At 48.1% G+C, this 25,361-nt stretch overlaps 1 protein-coding gene across 1 annotated transcript in view; it reads left to right on the top strand.

The window, feature by feature from the left end:
• Positions 1-1,768: 1,768 nt before the first annotated feature.
• GMPR (guanosine monophosphate reductase) overlaps positions 1,769-25,361 on the top strand; it is a 41,894-nt gene continuing 18,301 nt past the window's right edge. Inside the window, exons 1-4 of the mRNA XM_087820631.1 lie at positions 1,769-1,913; positions 8,662-8,781; positions 11,123-11,206; positions 14,075-14,248. Of these exons, the coding sequence (XP_087676757.1) occupies positions 1,827-1,913; positions 8,662-8,781; positions 11,123-11,206; positions 14,075-14,248 (465 nt within the window). The 5' untranslated portion in view covers positions 1,769-1,826. The remainder of the gene's footprint in view (positions 1,914-8,661; positions 8,782-11,122; positions 11,207-14,074; positions 14,249-25,361) is intronic.

Genomic DNA, 25,361 nt, shown 5'->3' with positions numbered 1-25,361 from the left:
AAATTTGGTTTTCTCCTGTTAATGTCTCATGTTAATGTGATTACTAGACCAGTAAGAGGAATTTAGAGGGCTAGACGGAAGATTATTTTCCTCCCCCATAACCTTTATCTTTGAAGACATTTGCGTTAAATGAATATTGTGATGTGTCCTTATGGTCAGCTATACAAAATACGAATTCATTGAGAACAGTTCCAGGCTGCTGACAACTGCCTGAGTGGTTAGCAATCTAGTTTGAGGATATGAAGCATAATTTACATAATGTAACATGTGACCCCAAATAACTAGCTACCATTTATTGAGCGACTATGGAATATGCATTGCGTGTGTCCACATATGCATGTGTGGGTTAGTGCGTGCATGTACACACACACACACAATATAATTCTCACATAAGCCTGCGAGTGGAGAGCACTGTCATTTTCTTCTCTCTGTGAGAAAACTGAGGTTTAGAGAAATTAAGTGACTCCTCCAAGATTATCCATCTAGAAGTAGGTGGGGTTGGGTTTTTAAGCCAGGCAGAGAGGGTCCCAGGGCAAAAGCAGCTTTCATTAAGTTTGTATTGTATGTTAAGGACTGAGATATTTATATTTTTTACTGCAACCACAGGCAAGTTATCATGTATATGATCCTCATCTTCTTTACCTGCAAAACGGCTCCCTTCTTCGTGGGGTTGTTGGGAGAGTAACAGAGTGCAGGCCAAGCACTTAAGCACATTCCCAAGCTCCCTAAGGCTCCTGAATTAAAAATAAACTGACATCACTGGTAGCTCCAGAGAGGGGGTTCTGGTCCCTTAAATCTCAGGATCTGTGATGATTATGGACTCCACTGCCTTTATTACACCAACCAACCAGGCCCTGGCCCGTGTGGCTCAGTGGTTAGAGCGTGGGCCCCAGGGCGCCAAGGGCCACAGTTTGATTTCCTGTCAAGGGCAAGCACCTGGGCTGCAGGTTCAATGCCCGCCCCAGGGGCGGGATGTGATAGATGTTTCTCTCTCTCTCCCTCTCTCCCCCCCTCTCCCCTTCTCTCTCTCTCTCTCTAAAAATCAATGGGAATAAACATCCTCTCGTGAGGATTAATACGCGCGCTCACACACAAAAAACAAAAACCAACCCACCACTGCAATCCACAGGAGACGAGAAATCACGCCACCGGTCCGGTTGCTGGTAAATACCCTTCCCTGCCCGCACCCCTTCCCCGGTCGCACGCGGCTTCCCGAGGGCTCCCCGTGCGTCCCGCGAGGGTCTGACCCAGCGCCTGGTGGGCACCCTGGGCTTGGGTTAGAGGACGCAGAGCAACACCCCTCAAGGCGCGGCCTCTTCCCCTGGGAAAGGCTGTGACAAGCCAAGTGCCCTCCCTAGGGGGACCTCGGTGACAGACCTGATGGCGCGCAGCCCGCCTCCGCCCCCGCCGCCCATTCCCGCCGCGCAGCCCGCACGGCTGGAAACCGAGGCCCGGGAGGCAGGCGGGACGGCGGGGCTTGCTAGACGTGCCCCACGCGGGCTCCTCGGGCACGGCCCGCCCCTCAGCCGCAGACCTCCTTCCCCTTCCCACCGGCCCGGGGCGGGGCGCGGCTCCCATGGCGCGGGCCGAGCGCCGCGGGGGCGCGGCGGCCTGAAGAACGCGGCGCGCGCCGGGCCGCCCGCGAGCACCCGCTTCCGCCCTGGGTCCCGCCACGCGCCGGGTCCGCACGTCCGGGCCCCGCGCCCCGGCCCCGCCCCGCCCCGCCCCGCGCGCCCGCCCCCGTTGCCCCGCGACCCGGCCGTGCCCGCCCCGCGCGCCGGCGCCACAGGACGGACCTGCGGGCTGCAGGCTAGCCGCCGCGCGCCATGCCCCGCATCGATGCGGACCTCAAGCTGGATTTCAAGGATGTCCTGCTGCGACCCAAGCGGAGCAGCCTCAAGAGCCGAGCAGAGGTGGGACCCCCGGAAGCCGCCGCGGGGCGGCGGGGCTGCTCCTCGGGGTGGCGCGGGGCAGGGGGCGCCAGGCGGCGCGCGGCGGGGACGCCCTGCCGGCTCGTCGGGGTCTGAGGCTGGCTGGGGCGCCCCCCGCGCCCCCCGTCCGCCGCCTGAGAAAGGGGGAAGCCGGCGGGTGCCCCGCCGGGACCGGAGGTGTCTTCAGGGGGCCCCGCTGGGGCCTAAAATTCTAAATCCGCCGGGCTGGGGGGCCAGGGGAAGCCCAAGGTAGAAGCAGCCGGCGAGGAGCAGTGGGGCGCGCGGCGGCGCATTTGGGGAGAGGAGGGCACAGGGGAGCCAGATCATAAAAGGAGAAAAACAACGAAGATACTTGTGCTTTTGGCGCTCTCCCTTAGTGCGGAAGACGGCTGCTGCTTTAGTGTCAGATCCAGCACTGGGATTTCTTTAAAATGTTTGAAAAACAGGGAAACTTTGGGGCAGAAGTTCAGGGTTTACTTTCAGTGTTTCAGTGGCCTTGCTTCCTGGAAGTGAGGCTGGGACCTGTGCCTGGTGGCACCCTCCTAACTGGACAGCTGCCCAGCCCTGGACAGCTGAGAGCACTGGGGTGCAGGTGTGGGTTGGGGGGCAAACCGGATCAAAGCCTGAAGAACAGGTGGAGACTGGACTGGAAATAGCCTGGGGTGGGGGTAGGGATGCCCCTGTTGGTGAGGAGGAAGGTCAAACTCTGAAGGTTAAACTGGCGGCAGGGAAAGGCAGGGGCCCCTGGTGGGGGGGGTGCTTGTGACCATGGCTTTGCCTGGTCTGCTGAGAGCTGGAGAGGAAAGTGAGGATGCTGGACTGGGTCTGGAGGCTGGGGCCACAGGAGTAAACAGGAGGAGGCTGAGCCAGCACACTGTTCCTTGCACCTCAGTCCAAAGACCATAAATAAATCGGTGGACTGCTCACCGATGCCCAGGCCCAACTGCAGTGCCTGGTGCTGCCAGCCAAGGGCTTGTTTGGATTAGGGAGGCCTCCTACTTTAGCCAGTGAACCAAGTCACCTTCTCAAGCAGGAGGGTTGGCGGGCTGCAGCCAAAGAAGATAGGATAGCATAGGACTGGATTAGGCAAGAGAGGAGCGGTTAACCCTTGTCGTGCTGGCCTAGATTGGGTGACTCTCTGCCTGTCCTTCATCATGCTCTTTCAGGTGCTGAAGAGTGGGACTGACTCTTGAAAGAAAAATAAACAGTTTGCATGACCAGCCTGGGCTTCCCCAGTATAAACTGTGGTCAGTACCTAAGGCCAGACTAAGACAGGATGTGGGGATTCTAGGCAGACTAATAATTTGGTGGCCTCAATATTCTTTAAATATCTGTCCAGAATTCACTTAATAGAGAGAAACTTTTACGAAAAATGATATGTTCTAAACAAGGATATAATATATGTATTTTCTGAGCCAGGAAACATCTTGAGGAGGTAAAACATTTAGAATTTATGTAATAGAATGAATTACTCTTTTCCAGGGAACTAGGATGATGTCATGTATCATTCGGTTTCATAATTTGGGCTGATTGAAACTACTAATGTCCTAGCCTCTGATGGCACCTTACAAGCTACACCTACACATTGCAATGAGAACTCTGTGTCCTTGGGAAGCATTTTCATATTTCCAGTTTTGTGGGAGTTTGCCAGCTCTGTGACTGGAAACCTGAGTTAACTGGCATTGCCTCTCCAGTTGGTTCCTGTAATAGTTTAGCTCCCTGGTGCCCAAGGCAGCTGCCTGGCTGGCTGCCCCTCATAATCTGCCTGCCTGCTTCAGTGGTGTTGAGGGATGTAGTTAGATCGAGATCTAACTAGGCTTCTACTCCCCTTTCAATGTTTTCTCACTTTGCTTGTGGATGCCTGAAATTTTTTATAGGCAGGTTAAAAACTTTTCATTGCACAATTAGATAGAAGCCAAATGTATGCCCCCTGGCAGAAGTGATACTGGAATGCAAATTCGAAGCTGAATTGTAAATGACTGGCAAATGACCGACTTTGAGCTGAACCAGAGAGCAGATCTGAGTGGAGCCGGGACAGAAAACATACCCCATGAAAGCAGAGCCTTGCCAAAAAGGGAGAGTTTTGACCATTGACAAGAGTGATCACTGCAACAGTTTTGCTCTGAGCCAGGCCTGGTGCTGATCATCATGCAGTGAACAGGAAGTGGAGAGAAAGGCAGAGTGATCTTCCACCGGAAAGTTTGAATACTCTTGCTGGGGCATTTCCACAGTGTCACATACAGTGAATTTGAAGTCACCTTCCAGAGGCAAGGGGTACTGGTGGAGGTGGACAGGGTGGCCTTGCGTTGGTTGTACCAGATGGGTAGTGATCTCTCAACTGGCCATCCATTCATTGCCCTTACTTATGTCTTTACAAGCCCCTGGCACACAAGAATAAAGTGTCACAGGACTTGTGGGGGCATTTGGGTCATCTTTTCAGAGGAAATGGCATATTTGTTGACTGAGGCAAGACCTTTATCTGATAGGCTGGGGAGCTCATGCCCTTGATTCTGAGCATGTTCTTCCTCACGACCCATTACTGGCTTAGATGTCCCAACTTAGTCCTTACACTAGTCAGATTTTTAAAAAAAGCAAAACAAGCTTACTCGTGCAGCTCTAACTTTGGAGGTCAGTCATTGAAGAGAATTTGCATCAGAAAATTGGCCACTTGTCCTAGGACAGGGAAAATAATGAGTGTTCAGTCTCCCTAAAGCTCTGTAGTAATTGTTTCATGAGTGGGTCCAGCCTGAGTGATCCTCAGCCAGGGTTGAGAGCCTGGTAGATGGAGAGACTGTCAGGCTAGGAAAAAGGAAATCTGGGTTGCAGTCTAAGCTCTTTCCCAAATTATTTTATTACCTTTGCCTTTGGATCAGTTCCCAGGGCTGCTGTGACAAAGCACCACAGACTGGATGGCTTACACAACAGATATTTATTGTCTCACAGCTCTGGAGGCTGGAAGTCCCAGGTCAGGGTTTTGGCAGGGTTGGTTCCTTCTGAGGCTGTGAGGGAGAATCTGTTCCAGTCCCCTCTCTCTGGTGGTTTACATGCAGTCTTAGGTGTTCCTTGGCTTATAGATGCGCCACCCTGATCTCCGCCTTCATCTTCACATGACATTCTCCCTTTCTTTGTGTCTGTGTCCAAATTTCCGCCTTTTAAAAGAATACCAGTCATGTTGGAATGGGCCTACCCTAATTAACCTCATTTTACCATGATCATCCGCAGAGACCCTATTTCCAAATAAGGTCTGTGGTTAGGACTTCAACATCTTTGGGGGGAGACATAAACCATAACAGCTTTTCTCTGTAAAATTAAAGGGTTTGACTAGACTTAGTATTCATGGGTGCCTCAGAATCATCTAGGAAGATCCTCCAAAAAACACATACTTGTCTCCAACACAAAGGTTCTGATCTGTTAAGTTTGAGGCAGCCCCAGCACGTGTATTTTGGACATCACCCTGTGATAATTCTCACGTGTGCGTGGATGCTCTGTACTGGCCACGGGGATCCCTTTCATTTGTGGAACCTGTGGCTGCCTGGTAATGTGCAGCTGCGTGTGCTTCTCCTGAGAATTGATGGTGACAGTTCCTGGGGACAGAGCCCTTACAGAGGGCTTGAAAAAGGCAGGTGCCAAAACGATATTATTCTTGCCCCTTGCCCAGATGTTAATTTATCCCCCCTCCTTTTTTAAATTTCTACCCAGGGATATGTTTTTATTGATTTTAGAGAGAGAGGAAGGGGAAGAGAAACATCGATTGGTTGCCTCTGGCATGCACCCTGACTGGGATCGAACCTACAACCTGGGTATGTGCCCTGACTGGGAATTGAACCCACAAATGTTTGGTGCACGTTTTGATGCTCCAACAATTACACAGGGCTAATTTATTTCACTTTTGAGCCAGTAGGACTACAAAGATGAAAGGCATTATCCCTGTACTTAGCCTTATGATCTACAGGTGAGACAGATAGTGAACAACGTACTTAATAAGAGAATTGCTTTCATTAGTACCACTCACAGGTCTAGGCCAAAGGGTCCCCTGACCCCTCCTCACTGGGCGGGGCCTGTGGGCTCTGCTGTTCCTTCTAGGCCCTTCTGCAGGTACTCAGGATCCTGGATTTCCCTGCCCTCATGACTTGGAGCTGATTCCAAGGCCTGCAAGGGCCATCCGTGCTGCTGGTATGCTTGCCTCTAACCTCAGAGAGTGGCCAACTGGAATGGAAGTGTGTGCCTGGAATTTAATATGTGGACTGGGGTGTCCATGTGTGTGAACACAGGATTTGGGTGGAAGGCAAGGGAATGTGGACTGCAGGCCAGCAGCTCCCATGACACCATATTCTGGTGTTTTTCAGGTCATTAATGAAACTGTGCTTGTTAAGGTAGGAGAATAGAACAAAATTTATGTAGCAGCTTGTTAGCTTGACTTGTAACATTGAGGTATTTAGAACCGTGGTAGGAGGGCCTCCCTTTGTACTTTCCGGCCCTCAAATGCTGGCTGACTTTAATGAAGGTATGTTTAAGGAGCTGCAGGTGGGGCAGGGTGGTTTATTACTTTATGCTCCCTTTCAAATCAGTGTAGCAGAGTGAGAATTTGGAGGTGCTATATTGGGTGCATTGACCAGCCGTGGCAGATTAAATCCTAAATTTTGTTCCTGGGAGGCTAGAATTAGATATCTCTGTCAGGGAACAACTGGTCTATTTTGTGTGTGTGTGTGTGTGTGTGTGTGTGTGTATAAGGTTGGGAAGATAATTTTATTTATCATTTTTAGAATTAAGGTTTGCATAGAATCTACCATCTGGAGAAGACTAGAAGTGAGGGAAGAGCTCATTGCTAAGGCTGACCTTTTCCATGAAGAGCTCTGTTTTTGTGTACTGCCGATAGATAGGGTTTGGAGTGCCAGGAAAAACCCATTGTGAGCTCAGCTGGGTGCTAGATAGCATCTCTCCCCATGCATCTTGGGAGGAGTGTAAGAGTAATTTGAGACCAAGGAATTCTGATTATTTTAAGCCTGGGAAGTCAAAATGCTAGGGCCATTAGCAGCACAGAAAGTTGCAACAAAAAGACCTCTTCACTTACCTTTCAGAATTTAAATATAACGTGCTTCACTGGAGCAGAACCAAGAATCATAATGAAGAAGTTGAAAAAGGGATGAGGCACCTCATTTCCCCTCATTTATTGTGTTTAAGGCCCAGGTGGACATGGTTATGACATCATTTGCCCAGGAGGCCAGGTGAACAGGAAACCCTGTGTGGAGAAGCAGGAGGCCTGAGATGTCCTATAGTGGTTTTTGACATTTTGATTACAAAGTGAAACTTGTCTCAAATGAAAAGAATAAAAGAAGGAACTGGATAAACACTGGTAGGAAATGGTTACTGCTGGTGTACTCATAAGGCCAGGATCCATGTGAGTAGGTCCAGCTTATTTCAGAAGCTTAAGATTCACACTGGAGTTTCTCTTGCTGGTTCTCCCTGGGGAAGTGCCCACTTTCAGTAGGCTCTGTATCCATTAGGTCCAGCCACTGGAACAAACAGTGCTGAATATTTAAAACAGGGAATTTAATGCAAGACATCCTGACATTGCTGAGATACCAAATGAGATTTTGAGGCACCCCAGAGATTGGCAGCAGTGAGAATCCACATCCAAAGTGGGGAAGATGATCTTACTGGGCGCAGGGACTGGGATCACTCGGTGAACGCTGGAACTAAGACCCTGCAGGCCATGGCAGAGGAGTTCTGGGAGAACTACATAGACTACACCCAGGCCCCAACCCCACCTTCTTCACTGTCCCCCAGCTTTCTACCCAGTGACCCCATTAGCTGAACCCAGACAGAAATTAGCCTGGGAAGTGGAGCCTTCGGGAGGTGGCTTCCCTGTAATTGGGGATAGCAGAAGGGTGAGGAACGGATCTGCGGATCTGTGAGCATACAGGCCTTCGGTCTGCCCTGGGTCGAAGAAGTAATTTTGATTCTGCAGCTCTTGATGAGCCCTTAGCACAGTGCTTTTGCTGAGCCCACCACCACAGCCTAGCTCTCCTGATTGGGGTTAGTCCTAATGCCCTGACGATGGAGTTACAGTAGAATTAGAGGGCCCTCCCTCCAGCTGTTTGCGAGTCAGAGGAACAAGTGTTTATATGCGTAGACAGATGGCTGCAGTGTCCTCCCCCCAGCCCTTTGAAAGATGCTCCTAATTACAAAAACAGCTGAGGAGGCTGAAAGGTTAAGGGATTCATGGTTTGCAGCTCACTGCAGGGTGAATTTGGAGTGGAAAGTGAAAACAAGAGGGAGGGCCATGGCTGGCAGGGAGGAGTGGGGTGGATGTTCTCAGAAGGGGGACTGTTTCTCCAGTGCTGGGAAGTGGGGAGAGAGAACTTGTATGTGGTATGCAGGGCTAGGATGAACCAGGCTGGACACAGAAGGTAGCAGTGCCATGGGAGAGGCTCCTGAAGGAGAGAATTTACGATTCGGAGGCTGGGCTTGATGGCAGAGCATGCAGTGCCTTGTGCTGGCCTTTGAGGATGCTAAGGAGCCAGGTTCAACTTTTGTACCTGGGTAACAGCCGTTCCTCGCTTTCCTCAGGGACTCTCCTGTCTTTGGAACATCTGGCCCAGCACTGGGAGAATCCAGGACCTAAGGGACATGCACTTCCTTTGTGTTCTTCACCACTGGCTTCAGGCTCTAGAAATTCTGCACAGATCATGCGAAGAGCAAAGCACTTCTTTTCCCTCTTTGCCAACAGGTGGATCTTGAGCGTACCTTCACGTTTCGGAACTCGAAGCAGACCTACTCGGGGATTCCCATCATCGTGGCCAACATGGACACCGTGGGCACGTTTGAGATGGCAGCGGTGATGTCTCAGGTAGGATGGTGGGCTTTTCCCCTCTGCTGCTCACACCGGACCGGTTGTCAGGAGCCCTCCCTGGTCTCGTTCAGACGCAGGGAAGAGAAAAGTGAGACGCTTGGGTCCTTGGATGTGGCCGAACTGTTTAGTTCTGAGTCTGATTGTTGTGGGAGGCACTTGTTTTCTTCCCTTCTTTTCAATCAGAAAAGATGCTGGAGTCTGGACTTTAGAGATGGTCTAAAGCAGGGGTGGGGAGCATCCGGCCAGCGGGACAACCAAGGCAACCGCAGGCCAGACTTGAAATTTAATAAATCTAGGAGCTTTTTTCATAGCTAATTTTTAAGTTGATAATTTTGTATGGCCTATGAATGATATTATAAATATCCAAATGGCCCTTAGCAGAAAAAAGGTTCCCACCCCTGGTCTAGAGCCACATCCATTGCTTCCTTGAAGATGCCCATGATTAGAGCTACAGAGAGAAGTTGGACATTGTGCCATATTGTAAAGTTAGTTAAGTGCCGGTTATAGAGGAGCGAGCCTTTAAATGAAGACAGAACTGCTTCATATGCAGGCTGTGCTGTGGCATTTATTCCATCATTTGTAGAAAACACTTATTGAGCACTTATGTGCCAAACACTGGATATGATATAATGTCACAGCTTCACTGGTAGGTTTCTTTTACAGATGAGGAAACTGAGGCAGAAGGAGAGGAGATGTAACTTGGCCCAGGGAGTTCAGCCAAGTAGAGACAGTCAAGATTCAAACCCAAACTGACTCCAGAATAGGGGATTTGTCTCTCAGCTTACACCGACAGATCGCAGTACAAGCTCAAGGTCCCTTTTGGCCAATTACCAGCCTAATTTCTATAAATGGAGTAGCTCGTATCCTGGCCTTGGGAGAAATAAAGGAAAAGCCTTTTGTGGGCAGGACCTTGATTTCACACAGCCGTGTCCCAGGTGCAAGGCATTTATTCATCCTAGATGCAGACATTTGCTTGTAATGTGCACAGGGTGTGTGCATCTATTTCCCCTGATAATCCTGCCAAGTGGAAAAAAATAAATCCAATTAGTTGAAAGAGCTTCTCGCTGTGGGCAGCAAGTCTAACCTCAGGAGGTGCTGGGAATCATCATTAGCTAGTGATTAGAAGGAAGGTCTTCAAACAGGTTATGAGCTCAAAAAATGGTGTGGGGGTGGTCTGTCTGACTCCGTGATCAGCTGTATTATCTGTCAGCCCTCAGCCCCCACTGAGCTTTGGGTCAGAGGCTAATAAATTAATTGCTAAAGGAATTTGTATTTTTTTCTCCCCATCTGCTCTGTGACCAGCTGTTGCTACTAATGAATTAGGTCTTCATGTAAAAGTGGGTGGATTCAGGGAGCAATAAATAGCCCCAATTAATTCCCATATTGGATTATTAGTCCATGAGAAACATTCAACTTGTTATGCTCTTTCCATTTTCACGAAAAAGACTTCCTGTTAGTGAGACATAGTACACTGAAATAGCTCACCATGCGTGGGTACTATGAAGTTTCTATTTCTGGGATCCACTGAGTCAGTGTAAGTAGATAAAGTCATAGAATTTTAGAATGGGAAACTGCGGATGGAGAAATTGACCCAGACAAGTGAGGAGGGAGGCCCTGACAGAGGGGAAGGAACCTGAGCTCTCCATTCAGATTTGAGTTTGACTCTGGCCTTTGTCTCTTACTGGCCAAGCAATTGTTAAAGTTCTTCAATTTAAACTTCTTAAGCTCCTTTTCTGCCCACAAAGCTAATATTAGTGTACAAAGTTGTTTAGAGAAGTAAACGAAATAATGTATGCAAACTGCTTGCATGAAGTAGGTACTCAGTAAATGCCAGGTTGATAGTCATAGATTTACTATTATAACATAATTCCCTTCCTTAGGGATACCAACTGCCCGATGGGTTTAGCTTTTAGCAAGAAATGCTTAGGTTGTGAACACAAGGAAAAGCTTTCATGTACAAGTTGAGGTTCTTTTGGGTTGGCTAAGCAGAATTTGCCTTAAGGGGGCCCTTCTTATGGGCAGGGGAGCTGCCCTTGACCTAATGCGGGTGGTCAGCGGGGCAGAGCTCAGAACTCTTCGGTTTCCCTCCCCTGCCTCTTGGCAGAGCCTCCTAAATTCCGAATGCAGTATTGTCTGATCAGATTAGAATGGAAAACCCCTTTTGTGATTTCACTGGTTTCACCTTTGTCTGTTTTTGGCTCCTAGGAGCATATTCAAAGCTAATTAAACATGACTGGCAGGCACACCGGATACTTTTGTTCTGTTGGCTCACCCCCGCCTTGCGGAGGAAGGAGGCCCACTTGACTTCTCCTCCTAACGGTGCTGTTTCATTCCCTAGCACTCCATGTTCACAGCGATTCACAAGCATTACACCCTGGATGACTGGAAGCTCTTTGCCACTAATCACCCAGAATGCCTGCAGGTAGGACTATTGCATTTGTTGCGGCGGGTAGAAAATCTTTGGGGTTGTCAAAAGGATTTGAATCAGCAGCAGATAGACACACAGACACCTGAGAGAGAGACCTCGGGAAATGCAGTAGTGGTCCCCCAGTCCTTCCTCGATGCCAGGGATTTACTGAGGAAACCTGCTCTGTATCCTGTTTTGAAAATACTAGGATTTACTTGCAAGGAGTATGGGTTTTTTTCTCTTGAAAGGTGAAGTATTATATTATGAAAGCTTGGGGAAGACCTCTGTTTCCTGCCAGGGGTAAATCCAATCCAGATAGTCCTTTTGGATTTAGAAAAAAACACCTAATTATAACAAATTGTTTTGGAGTTGAATAAACAGTATGCCTGCTGGGGTGGCTATAATCAAAAGACAGAGAGTAACAAGTGTTGGCATGGATGTGGAGAGAGCAGAGCCCTCTTGTATTGCTGGTGGGAATGTAAAATGGTGCAGCTGCTTTGGAAGACAGTTTGGCAGTTCCTCAAAAAGGTTAACCGTAAGAGTCACCCTATGACTCAGCAGTTCCAGTCCTAGTTATCGGCCCAAGAGAAGTAAAGGCATATGTGCACACAACAACTTGTACAGAGATGTGTGTAGCAGATTGTTCATAATAGCCAGAAGGTAGAAACAGGCCAGATATCCATCAGCTGATGGATGAAAACTGTATATCCACACAATGGAATATTATTTAACTACAAAAAAGAATGAAGTGTTGGCATGTGCTTCAGCTGGATGAGCCTTGGAAATGTTTTGCTAAGTGAAAAAGCCAGACACACAAGGCCACATATGTGGTTGTTTATATGAACTGTCAAGAATAGGCAAACCTGTAGAGACAGAAAGTAGATTAGTGGTTGCCTAAGGCTTGAGGGACGGGAGGTTTGGAGGGTGAGTCCTAACATGTATGAGGGTTTCCTTCTGGGGTGATGAAAATACTCTAACACCAATTGGGATGGTGGTCGCACCACTCTGAATATCCTAAAAGCCATTGAATTGTGTACTTGAAATGGGTGAATGGTATGGTATGAGATTATATCTCAATAAAGCTGTTATTATTTTTTAAAAGGGGCAGTTTGAAAATAACAAAAAGCCCCACTATGATAAGCCTGGCTTCCCTCCTGGCACACGGGGTGCTTCTGAGCCAGGGCCAACAGAGCGTCTGCGCTGGAGACTCTCCTCCAAGATCAGATTACCTGTGATTGCAAAATGACTCATCCTGGGCTGTTTCTGAGGTGGCACTGTTTTTTTGTTGTTGTTTTTGGCTATGCTTTAATTATGTGTGGGTTTTGATTAGTGAGAAGGTGGTTTCAGAGATAAAATGATTCTGGCTTAATAGCGAATCCTTCCTTTTTGCCATATTGTGTTTAGATGAACTAATTTCACCTTCCTCCCCTCTTTCCTGGAAGACGTTGGGAAGGCAGTGGATTTGGGGACCGTGTGGGGTTAACTGGAACCTTGGTGATGACCAAGGGTGATCATTGGACTTAACTGCCCCACTCCCACCTGATTTTCTAAAAAGGGAAAATGTTAAACACTCAGTAGCACCGAGAATAACTAATCTCAGCTCCAGCGTGCCAAACTTTAACAGCAAAGGCGAGGAAAATAAAGATAGCAAAGCTCTTGTGGGAGGGAAAACGTGTGGGTTGAGCTGCACCGGTCAGACTGTCAACATGAGTAAATCCAGGAATGGGGAGTCATTATGTATCATGTTACATTCTGCTTACTCTCAGTGCCTGGGTTGTAGCTACATTGTTGTGATTTGTTGAGAATAGCAAGGATATTAATATACATACAGGGTGTCCCCCAAAAGGTATACACACTTTGCACCTGATAGCTCAATTTTGAAAATGAAATGATTCTAATAAACACTGCCTTTATAGCTAGTATGTGTATACATTTTGGGGATACACCCTATATGTCTCTCCTCTGGCTTATGGTTTAGAGATATAAGTTAAAATATTCTTATAATATTCTTATAAAGGTGAGATGCTAACTCTGGGCACAGTCCCATGGCTTAATTTCCCTAAGGCATAAATCATCAGACACAGGTCTTTTCCCAAAGAGCATCTTTCAGAGGAGCCGAGGGGTGGGTTAGAAGGCACTGGTGCTGTGGAGGTTGGGGGAGAGAGGGGTCACCAAGGGGGGTGCAGTGGCTTCAGATGGGAACCCATCCAAGTGCAGTTGGGAAAGATCCTTTTGGGCTCCTTTGTTCTCGTACCTTCAGAGGCTTGGCCCCCTTTAAGAGAAACACTGGGATTTGCAGCTCTTTGGGTTACGGTTTGCCTGTTGTGTTAGTACTGTATTGGGAGTAAAAATGAAAATAGGAAGGGGTTTTATCAGAGGAGTTTTAGACACCTTTCCCTCCCTCCTCCTGATCCCCTAAGTGAGATGCTCGGGGTGACGGCCTCAGCGTTGGCGTAAGGAGGCCTGAGTGCCTGGCCTCCCCTTCATTCTTCCTGTCTGCCCTCCACTCCGGGGGGGAGGGATCCCCACCAGCGGTGCTGTGATTGAGTCCACAGAGAGAGCTTGAGGAAAGGAAACGGGTGCCAAGGACTGGGTTTCCTGGCTACTCAATAAACTGGAAACATTATGTGGCTGAGGCCAGGGTTAAGGATATATGCAGTTTAACGGAGGGGAAGATAACAGAGGCAGCGTTTAGATAACTGAATGAATGGATGTCCTTCACTCTGCTGCTGCGTGTTTCTCGAGCAGGTCCACCGCGTGCATGTCTGATCAGGGTAACCCCCGAGGGTCGCTGTACTGTCCCCAGTGGATGGAGGAAGGGTCTGACTTCCGAGTACTACTCACTGTCCGTGCCTGGCCCCCTCTTGGTTTGTTTTGGCACAGCATATTGCCGTGAGCTCCGGCAGTGGGAAGAATGATCTGGAAAAGATGAGCAGCATCCTGGAAGCTGTGCCGCAGGTGAAGTTTATTTGCCTGGATGTGGCCAATGGCTATTCGGAGCATTTTGTGGAATTCGTGAAACTCGTCCGTACCAAATTTCCAGAGCACACCATTATGGTAGGTATGGTGGGACAACCTGTACATGGGGAAGCAGGAGGTGCCGGGTGTGTCAGGGGGAGCTATGTGCTCTGCAGAGCTCTTGGTGCCTTCTTATGAAGGGCTAGCGGAAAATAACTGGGCAGAGTGGAGGCGGCTGTGGGAGATCGGAAAACTGGCCCGCCTGTGAGAAGTAAAATCCAGACCAACACCACAGGGCGCGGGCTCCTTATTTCTGCTTAATACCTTCACGTTTCTTACCACATACCTTTAAACAAAGGTCTGCGTCACACCTTAACAAAGAGCAAATTGTTTTTTTCAAATTATAAGAGAAAGTTTCTTTAGAAAGTTACAGAGGTAGCAGGAGTGAGCCAGCTGGGCTGCGTAGGAAACAAGTTACAGAGGCAGAAGGGCCCCTGGAGCTCAGGAGAGGGAAGGGCAAAGGTAACGTGGGGGGGGGGGGGGGAGGCGCGGGCAGGCTCCCGAGAGGGAGAACCAGAGAGCAAAGTTTTAAAATGAAAAGCCCACCGTACCTGGGTTTGAGTTTAACGTACATCTGCCATCTCTGCCCCCGCTCCTCCTCGCCAACAGAAAACTCTGCTGTAAGAGTTGAATCCACAACATGAACATTGCACAACAGTCAGCTATTATTTGCAAATTATTTGGTGCATTGTTTTATGTAGGATCTTAATTCTTGACCTTTCCTGCCTTTTTTATTTTATTTATTTTCCTAATTATCAGCACGTTCACTCGTTAGAATATATATTTATTGCTGGGAAGCGTGGATTTTCAGAAAAAGGAACTAAAAACCCTAAGGTTGAATTTGGGCTTTTGGGAAATCTATGTTGTAATTATGTGTGTCTTTACTGGTCTTAATTAACTTAGCAATTGTAGCTTGACCTCTAGATAAGCTACCTAACTCTCCTTTTTAAATTTTATGTCCCTCACATTTTATCATTGTAAGGAGGTTGGGAGGCAGGAGTTATTTCTATTGGTGGAGTTAACTCTTCTGTTAAGGATTTCCAGAGATTTTTAAGGTAAGTGTTTTTATGTTTTCCAATCACATGAGAGGAAAGATGAAGAATTGTCCCAAGGTCAACCAGCTGTACCATGTCACATGTTGGGTGGGAAACAGCAAAATTCGTTTTACTTCCGTGAGAGAGCTGTCAATGTCATTGCATTTTTTGATGAGAGTAACACCATTTATTGAATGCCTACTGTGTTCCAGAAGGTTTACATCTCTTTTTTCCCTCCCCTTCACAACATCTCTGTAAAGAGTAGACACTGTCGTCCCAAACTTACCATAGGTGAGGAATCTTAATTCTTACCCAAGGATTTATTTATTGATTTTTAGAGAGAGGAAAGGGGGAGAGGGAGAGAGAGAAACATCGATGGTTGCCTCCTGTATGCACCCAGCTGGGGATCGAACCTGCGACCTTTTGGTGTACGGAATGGCTCTGCAACCAACTAAGCCACCTGTCCGGGGCCAGGTGAGGGATCTTAAGCTCTTCATTCTTACACTTTCGGACCTTCATCAGGTCACAGCGGCACTAAGCAGCAAAGCTGGGATTTGAAGCCAGGCTGCTGTGAATGCATCGGCCAAGGTCTCCCCTTGAGGCTTGTTGACGTGGCCCATCCCTGTTAACTTCAGTGATAAGGCCCTTTTCTTCCACTAGGCCATATGCGAGAAACCAGGTTCCTGCTCCGCAGTTCAGAGGAGGTTGACCTTGTTCATGTTTGCACTGGAGGGTGACCTTCTGTCGTGACGCAAGGATGAGATGTCATGAGGCCCCAGCCGTCTGTGGCTCTTTTACCCCCAACTGTCTGCGGTAACTTTCTGTGAGGAAAGAGGGAACAGAAAGCTGGACTCCAGGGAGAGCAGAACCCCGCCCCCCAGCTAGGACCTGGTAGCCCTAAACAGTAGAAAGAACATGGCAGATACTTGCTTACAGGAGAGGAGTCTTTTGTTTTTTCCCCCTGGAGGTACAAGGGACTAAGATTCTTGGGAAGTTGTGCTTTGTATGTAGTGGCAGTTTGGGTGTAAGAGTTACTGGGTATAAGAGTTAACTCGGAAGGCTTAGGAATCAGAAGTTACATGGATTTAATGAGTCAACCTAGTGGCTCCACTTCCTTTTTATTTGTGTAAAATAGTGAACGATGACCTACGTGCAGAACAGTGGGTGTTTCGTAGTCATAAGACAGCAGTCCTCAGTGCCCCTGCGTTCAGAAGCCTCACACTGACCCTGGTGATCATTTCCTTCCTGCGTGTCTCTGGTTTCACCACCTATTGATGCCTTCCTAAGAAACGCCGTTTAATTTTGCCTGTGTCGGAACCTTATGTAACTGGTAACCCTACTGCGTATCGTGTGTCGTCTTCTGCTCAGTGGCACGTTGCGACGTGTGCACCATCTCCTGAGTGCGCCGTTGTTCTTGGAATGATTTTTAATACCGTTTCCCAGATGCCTCACTAGCTTTGGTCGCCTCCTCTGCTTCGCTGCTGGTTGTAACACTGTCTCAGTGATTTTCAGCCTTTTTCATCCCATGGCGCACATAAACATAATTACTAAAATTCTGCCGCACACCAAAAAAATACATTTTTTGCCGATCTGCCCCCCCCCCCAAAAGGCATGATTTTGTTTCATTCACACCGGATGGCTATAGTGTTGGCTGTTGTCATTTTTTATTTGACCGTCTGAGGAAAAAGAGGTCAGTGCCCCTGACTAAATAGTCAGGCACTGCATGTTTTAAAGATTCTTGCTGCACACCAGCTGAAATCACTGCACTAACATGATGCCCGTGAAGTTGGTTTGGCCGCAGGAGCTGAGCCACAGTGGGGACTTCACAGAGCTTCTGAATCTTATTTTCTCACCTCTAAGAAGGAGGTCTGGGGTAATCATGGCTGGAGAATTCCTGTGGGGGTCAGATGGGGTGAGGCTTGGTAAACAGTGTGGCATTCACAAGCTGTTGTGTCGATGGTGGGATGGAGGGCCTGTGCTCTGAGAACTGTCAGAGGTGGAAGGCTGATGGGAGAGAATGGGGGGTGGGGTAGGAGTCATGTTTTTGTGTTTTTGTTTTTTTTAAAGTTATCTTTATTGTTGAGAGTATTACAGGTATCCCATTTTTTCCCAATTGACCCCCTCCACTTCGCTCTCACCCCCTCCCAGGCCTTCACCCCGTTATTTACTGTGTCCATGGGTTATGCATATATGCATATAACTTCTTTGGTTAATCTCTTCCCACCCTCCATCCCCTTCCCTCTTTCCTCTGAAATATGATCGTCTGCTGCATGCGTCAGTGTCTCTGGATCTATTTAGTTCATCAGATTCTTTTCTTCATTAACTTCTTCTAAAGAAGACCCTTCAACTTTTCCTGTAGTGCTGGTCTGGTGGTGATGAACTCCTTTAGCTTTTTCTTATCTGTGAAGCTCTTTATCTGACCTTCAGTTCTCAATGATAGCTTTGCTGGGTAGAACAATCTTGGTTGTAGTTCCATGTTTTTCATCACTTTGAATATTTCTTGCCGCTCCCTTCTGGACTGCAAGGTTTCTTTTGAGAAATCAGCTGACAGTCCTATGGGTGCTCCCTTGTAGGTAACTGACTGCTTTTCTCTTGTTGCTTTTAAGATTCTCTCTTTGTCTTTAACCTTTGGCATTTTAATTATGATGTGTCTTGCTGTGGGCCTCTTTGGGTTCCTCTTGTTTGGGACCCTCTGTGCTTCCTGGACTTGTAAGTCTATTTCTCTCCCCAGGTAGGGGAAGTTTTCTGTATTTTTTCAAATAGGTTTTCAATTTCTTGGTCTCTTTCTTCCCCTTCTGGCATCCCCAATAAGACAAATGTTGGGCCTCTTGAAGTTGTCCCAGAGGCTCCTTATACTATCTTCATATTTCTGGATTCTTTTTTCTTTTTGCTCTTCTGGTTGGGTGTTTTTTGTTTCCTCTTGTTCCAAATTGCTGATTTGATTCTCAGCATCCTCTACTCTACTGTTGATTCCCTGTAAATTATTCTTCATTTCAGTTCATGTAGCCTTCTTTTCAAATTGGTACTTTATTATGTTATCGATTTTCTCAGTTATTTCCCTAATAGTCTGCTTAAACATCCTTATAAACAAAATTCTGAATTCTGTATCTGTTAGCTTGCTTGGATCTATTTCATTTAGTTCCTCTTCTAGAGATTTCTTCTTTTCTTTGTGACATGTTTCTTTGCCTCCACAGGTGTTTGTTTCTATGTATTAGGTAGAGCTGCTATGTCTCCTGGAATGTGTAGAGTGGCTTTGTGTAGTAGGTGTCCTGTAGGGTCCAGTGGCTCAGCCTCCCCAGTCACCTGAGCTGGGCCTTCTAGGTGCTCCCCTGTGTGAGCTGTGTGCACTGTCCTGTTGTAGTTGAGCCTTGGTTGCTGTTGGTGTCACTGGGAGGAATTGACCCCCAGGCCAATTAGCTGTGAGGACGAGTTGCAGCTATAGACAAAGAGCTGCTGTGCTGGAGACACCCCTATGGATCAGGATTTACTTCAGTGGAGCTTTGGTGTTCACCAAGTGTGCCCCTTGAGTGTGTCACTTGTGGATGTGGTAGAGTTCTAAGCCAGCTTGGTCTAGTCTGACCACCAGGTGCACTGTCTCTGGGGTCTCCCGGGAGGTGCAGAGTCAGCCTCTGCCAGTGCCTTGCCCAGGGCCGCCACCCAGCATGAGCTACACAGCAAACCGTAGTTGGCTGCTACTTGTGCTGGGCTTGGAGGTGTCCAGGAGAGGCCAAGCTATGGACCAACGCAGGCTGCCACTAGTGCCAGGCCTGGGGCCACTTATAAATTTGTATGGGGCATGCTGGGGCCAGCTGCTTCTTGTTTGAGAGATTTTAGGAAAGTCCTGAGCATGAGGCCTGAGAGGCCACGTGCATAGAAAAGCCACTGGCAATGGCTTGGATGAGCTGAAGGTGGGGAGGGGCGGGGCCTCCGGGAGTCACGGGGCGGGGCCAAAGGTGTGAGTCAGGTGCTGGCGATTCAAATATGGCACCTGCCTGCCGGCTGTGTTCGGGGAGGACTCGCCAAAGGAGCCATGGCCTCTGCCAGCCCTTCTGCCTGGGAGGAAGCCGCCCCTCCAGCTCTCGCCCCAATTTCAGGCAGGTTAGTTCCCCCCGAGTGTCCCGGGTCCTTTCAGGCCGCTGCCCCGCGCTGGGCTCAGAGGGAGCGTCCGAGTGAGTCCGCGCCGGGCCCTTTAGGAGGAGCTGCTGGGGCTCCCTCGGCCTCCGCGACCCTCAGCCACAGTCCCTGCTGGTTTCACAGCCCGAAGCTGTGGGGACGTCTCTTCCTGGCCCTGGAGCCCTGGGCTGGGGGCCTGCCATGGGGCTGGGACCCCTCGCTCCTCCGGGAAACCTCGGCTGCTGAGATTCCCTCCCGGGTTTCCCCGTGGCACCGGCTGTGGGCCCGCGGCCGCCTCTCAGAGATTCAGCCCCGATCCGCCGGCGTCTCTGCACCTCCTACTGTTCTCAGTGCTTCTTCAACTCCCTGCTTGTAGGGCTTCTGTTCAGCCAGATTTTGGGAGGCTCTGAATGATGGTGGTTCTGTATTTTAGTTGTAATTTTGATGTGGTTGCGGGAGGCGGCGGGGACCGCTGTTACCTACGCCACCATCTCCAGAGTCATTTGTTTTTAAGAAGGGAGAAAACATGTAGACACCACTTCTTTTACAAAGTAGACATTAGAAACCCGTTGGAGCCCAGGAGCTTTCCATCCGCATGCTCCGGACAGCTGGCCATGAGCTGTAGCTTGCAGCTGGCCCTCCGAGAGCTGAGGGGGCCGCCTGCGTCCCACCCCTTGGGCAGAAGGCAGGGACCCAGGGCAGTGCAGGAAGGGGCCAGGCTGGTCGGACGGGGAAAGGGAGTTGTTGCCAGTGCAGAGCCTGGAGGTTGCTTTGGGGGATGAGACTGGGAGGGGGAGGGTGGCGCCCAGTTCCCTTGGCCCTTTGGGCAGCCACCAACAGCAAGTGCCTCTCCAGCACAGCGCCTGCTGGCTGGCCCAGGTTGGGTTGCCATTGTTCTTGCTGGTTTCCCCAGCAATGACCAGGAGAGTTTGGCAAGGTAGGTGTTTGTTCCTAAGCAATTCTTTGCCTGCACTGACCCCTGAAATCTGTGATTCATTTGGAAACCTCCAGCGCTCTAGCGTCCTCGGTCTGTAGGAATATAATTTCTCTATGGCATTGGAGGCATTGTGAGGATGCACGACCATTTGTCCAGTGCTTTGGAACTGAAAGGTGTATAATACGGGGGCTGAGTTTCATGACTGTTACAGTGCAGGGAGCAGAAGAGGTGCTCAGAAATGTCCTTGGCAGAGACTGGCATTCTGGGTGCCTGTGCTGGGAGCGAGGGCTTGTCACTAACTTTGCCCAGTGCACCATGGATTTACTTGCATGCCGTTTTCTCTTGCCTTTCTCCCCGGTCGAGCCTTGCCACACATAGGAGGAAGCAGGGAGCTTAGAGAACATCTTTAGCAGAAAAGGGTCCCCTAGAGGTGCTGGCTATTAGAAGAGTGTGCTAAATGGGTAGATTTTAGATGCTGTGGGAAAAGGCACTAGCGTGGGGGAAACACTTCTCTCTTAATAACAAATCTGTGAGTAAGGGTAATAGCACCTACATTTAATAATGTGAAACTTAGTCTTAGGTCAAGGATCACAGAGCCTGGGGTTTGGAGCCAGGCAGCTTGCCCCAAGCCCCATGACCTTCCCGTTGTACCACACTGCAGCCCGCCTGCATGCCAGCTCAGGCTTGTTGGGGTGTAGACGTTCCCGCGTTGGGTCTGAGAAATGCTTCTGTGCTGGTGGCTCTTTTTGACCTGGTCCAGTGAAGAGGTGGGTCTGTGACACCTAAGCTGTTCAGGTGAGACCAGAGGCCCAGCTCTATGCCCTTGGGGAATGTCAGGTCAGCCGCTGTTGGCCGGTCCCAGGTAGCCATGGGCATGGCCTTGGCGTTTCTCCTGTGGCCGTTGTCTCAGTCCCCTGTCAGTACCCTTTCTCCAGTAGTCATGGTCTGAGCTGCAGGAGACACCTTCCGCTCTCTACCTCTTCCCAGAAGTGCATACTCTCCGGGGCCTCTTGCAGGTGTCAGTGAGGGCGGCCTTAACATAGTCAGGTGTGCCTCACTGAGGTTCAGGGGACTCGTAATGGCTCACAGTGCCTCTCAGGCTGAGTCACCTGGATTTTTTATTGTCTCCCTTTTCCTGGGACTGCTGTGAACTGGAACTGTGGTAGAAGCCACGAGGGCCTCAGAGATTCAGATGCTGTCTCTGAGAGTCACGTAGTAAATAGGTTAATGTGCTGTCAAAGGTGGTCATTGCCTTGCTAGCATCTCCTACTCCCTGGTTCCCCGGGCAAGTTGATGCCATTTTCCATGTGCTGGGCACTGGCATGAGGTTCCATCATCTTATATTTAGTTGGCAGATTGTGGTGCATGGGCCAAATCTAGCCTGCAGCTGCGTGCTGACTCCTGCCTGACCCCTGCCCCTTTCTGTAGAAACAACTTTTCTGGGAAAAGGGCAAGTAAAAAGTGGGTAGAGAAGTTATTGTTTAGTGGGGACAGAGTTTCAGCTTGGGAAGATGACAAAGTTCTGGAGATGGGTGGTGGTGATGGTGCACCACAGTGTAAATGTACTTAAAAAGGGACATCTGTAATACTTTCAACAATAAAGATAAGTTAAAAAAAATGAAAATAAAAATAGTTAAAACAGTAAATTTTATGTTATAAACATTTGACCACAGTTAAAACTTAAAAGAAAAGGAGAGTAGGAGCTCAATCTACATAAGTCACTCTGAAGTGGAGGGACTAGCATTTTACTGAGCCTCACACGTGCTAGGAATTTATAGAACTTTGTAAACCTAGTGACAAGGAGTGGGCATGGTGAGTGATTTTATAGCAAAATAGAGACTCAGAGCTGAAGTGATTTTCTTGATTGCATGGGAAGTGGGAGGTCCATTGTTGACCTGAGGTCTTAACGTATTTTGCCATAGGTATCCAGGTCTAAAGGAGCGCTGGAAAAACTGGGGCAAAACAGTTTGGGTTTTGGTTTTTGCCCAGAGGACTTTTTAAAATGGTACAAAATTACTTAAAATGTTTGTTTTGTTGCTTTTATGTCTCTTTCTGGGGTCCTCACCCTTCTTGAACGGAGGAGCAGTCATTGCCAGCAGAGCACAGCCTCCTGGGGAGAGGGGTGCCCAGTGGAAATCTCCACTTGCTAACTTTGATACCTTGATAAGGATCTGGAGATTCTGTTTTGCTGTGGCTGCCCCAAAAATGATCACTCATGAGCTGCCTGAGTGTTAGCCGGATGTGCTGCGGGGTGTGGTCCCATCATGACAGCCCATATTCACTGCACACCCATGGTGCATCCGGCCAAGATAAGCAAGCTCCTCACTAATCGCCGCCAGTCCACTCCTTCCACCCAGCACGGCCTAGGCCCACGTGCAGGCCTGGAGCTGCTTCGCCTCCCTGGGGCTGTCCCTGGAGCCTGGCTATAACTCCTGTCAACGTTCTCATTCTGATTTTGTCTTTTCTTTTTTTCCCTTATTTTTGCCATTCTTGACTTCAAACTTGAATAGACAGCTTTTTGTTCCTGCAAGTGGACTCTCTCACTCTTCCTCTCCCAGTCGTCAGCATTCCTGTTGTGTTGTTCTCAGGCTTGAGAGACGTCATAGTACTCGGGGGGCTTTCCAACCAGCGGCCCTCTCTGGTGACCGCGATCTAACCTCTGGCTAAGGAGCCACACAGGTAGCTGAGGGGAGGCGGGGATACCTGTGCCAGCCTCTGGGCTACCCAGACGGTATCACCATCCTCCGTGCTTTTAAACTTTGACCGTGCCTGGTTTGTCCATCATGAGCTAACTTGAATTCTTTTATTTTGTGTAAAATAGACCCTTTGAAGTACAATGATTTTGTAGGCAGCACCAGACTGGGGGGAAAAAATCAACATTGAAAATGATACTATGTGGGGAACCAGTAGCTTCTTTAATTTTTTTTTTAATTTTTTTAAATCTTATTTTTAAACCTTTATTGTTCAGCAGGTCAACCAGAGAGGAAGAATGAGAGTCTTGTTTCTCAGGTTTCTGTTAAGTTCTTTCTTAGGTACAGAGTTCATGCTGGTCCTTGTGCTTAAAAAAAACAAACCAAAGACCACAAAAGAACATGTTTTTAATAAAAGTAATACAGTTTATACTGTCCATACACAGAACATTTTAAAGAAAAAAATTAAAAGTGAGTTAATCCCTTCATGTAGACACAGTTTGTTAGCATGTTGGTATATGTTTTCATATACACATACACTTGTGTTTTGTTTTCAACAAAATGGAGATTTTGCTATTTCCTTGTGTCTCCCCTAATGTTGTACTGAAAACATTTAAACATTTTCCCTTGCCATTAAACCAGGCTTCCAAGCATCACTTGGACGAGCCCTTGATTGTTGAAACCCTTTCCATTTTGGGGAATCTACTTGCAGTTTTGCACTGTTGTAAATAACATCCTGTAGTTAAATCCTTTGGCCTCATCTGTGATTATTTCCTTGGGAGAGAATTCTAGAAGTAGTCTTATTGGATGAAAGGATATATGTATTTTTGCATTTCGTCTGTGTGGACACATTGCTTTCTAAGACAGCTTGTACTAAAAATTAGACACTCCGCCAGCGGAGAAAGAGAGTGTCCATTTTCTCTTTAGCATTTCATGTTTACAATCATCAGTAATTTGTGAAGTGAAAAGTAGTACTTTACTGGTCTCATAATTTTAAAATTGATTATTAGTGAGGTTCAGTACTTTCACTGTGTCTGTTGGCCACTGTTGCCTTTCAGTACTTTGTTCATGTCCTTTAGCAGTGAGTCAAGGAAGTGTTAGCGTTTTTTCTTGTAAATTTGGAAGAGCTCCTGCAATGTCAGGAACCCTTTGTCATAAGTGCAGGCGTTTTCCCCATCAGCTCATTTGCCCCTTGGTTTCGTTGATTGTATGTATGACTTTGTGTGTTTATATGGGCACAAGCCTTTTATTTTCAGGTAGACAGATCCATGTTTATGTTTCTTTCACTTTTATGCTTATTACAAGTATTCAAGGTTCTCTTCTAAGTTTGGGGGGATAAAACTTTTGGTTGAACTCTGTAATCCCCCCGAAGCTTATTTTGGTGAAAAGTATGAGTGATAATCTATATGTGTTCCCCAAAGATGCCTTTCCCAGCTTAGCCTCTTGAAATACAGTTTCTTTCCTCGCTGACCTGTAACATAATCCTCGTATGTTCGAGCCCTTTTCTGGGCCATCTATGGTTTTCCATTGTCACATGCTGTTTGGATTAAAGCAGCCTTGAGCCTTCCTCATTGTCCTTTTCCAGGATCCCTTTATACAGAGTTAAAAGTCACTTTGTGTAGGTTAAAAAAGAAAAATTCCCTCTGGGAATCAGTTTAGTGAAAAGACAGTGGGGCTTCAATTAAAAAAAAAAAAAGTGGCATGAGTAGGGATGCACTTCCCAAAATAAGACTTTGCACGGTTGTGAAAATTCCGTCAGGTATCTCGCCAAGTCTCCTATGCACCAGCTGAAGAATCCACAGGGCAGTAACTTGTCATAAAAGGGCTATTTTTGAGCTCCCAGACTCCAGCGGTGAAAGAACATGTGCTATTTCCAGTCCAGAGGCATCCTGGTTTTCAGATTCTGCCACTTCCTGGCTTACATGCATTTTATTAGGGTCATAGCTTCGTGTTCTGAAAACGGACTAGGGTCCAGTGCTGTTGGTCCAGGAGGGCTCATCTGCCCTTTCATATCTAGGTGGGAACCTCTGATCCTGGGGCGGGATACCCTGTATTTTCCCAACTGTGAGATGACCAGTAGTTTCCTAATCCTGGCTCCTGGGGCTCCAAAAAGGTTCTTTAGGGGTTTTATAATTTGTGAAGCATTTTATGCCTTATATTCACTAGATTTGAGTCAGCTGAGAGAGTGTTGCATTGCTTATTTTGTGTTTGGGTTCTCTCTCAGCTTTTATTTTTGTCCATCGCTGAAATGTTCACAAACTTCTGACCTAGACAGTCTCAGGCCTTGGAGTTCTACAATCACAGAGTTCTGTACCTTACCCAAATGTTGTCTCCACGCGTCAAATTCTGTGCTCCTATTGGATCCAGTGTTTTCTCTC

Source organism: Miniopterus natalensis, chromosome 9 (assembly GCF_054644295.1).
Source record: "Miniopterus natalensis isolate mMinNat1 chromosome 9, mMinNat1.hap1, whole genome shotgun sequence".
NCBI lineage: Eukaryota > Metazoa > Chordata > Mammalia > Chiroptera > Miniopteridae > Miniopterus > Miniopterus natalensis.
The sequence above is the reverse complement of the archived record's forward strand: the minus strand, read 5'-3'. Positions and strand labels throughout refer to the sequence as shown.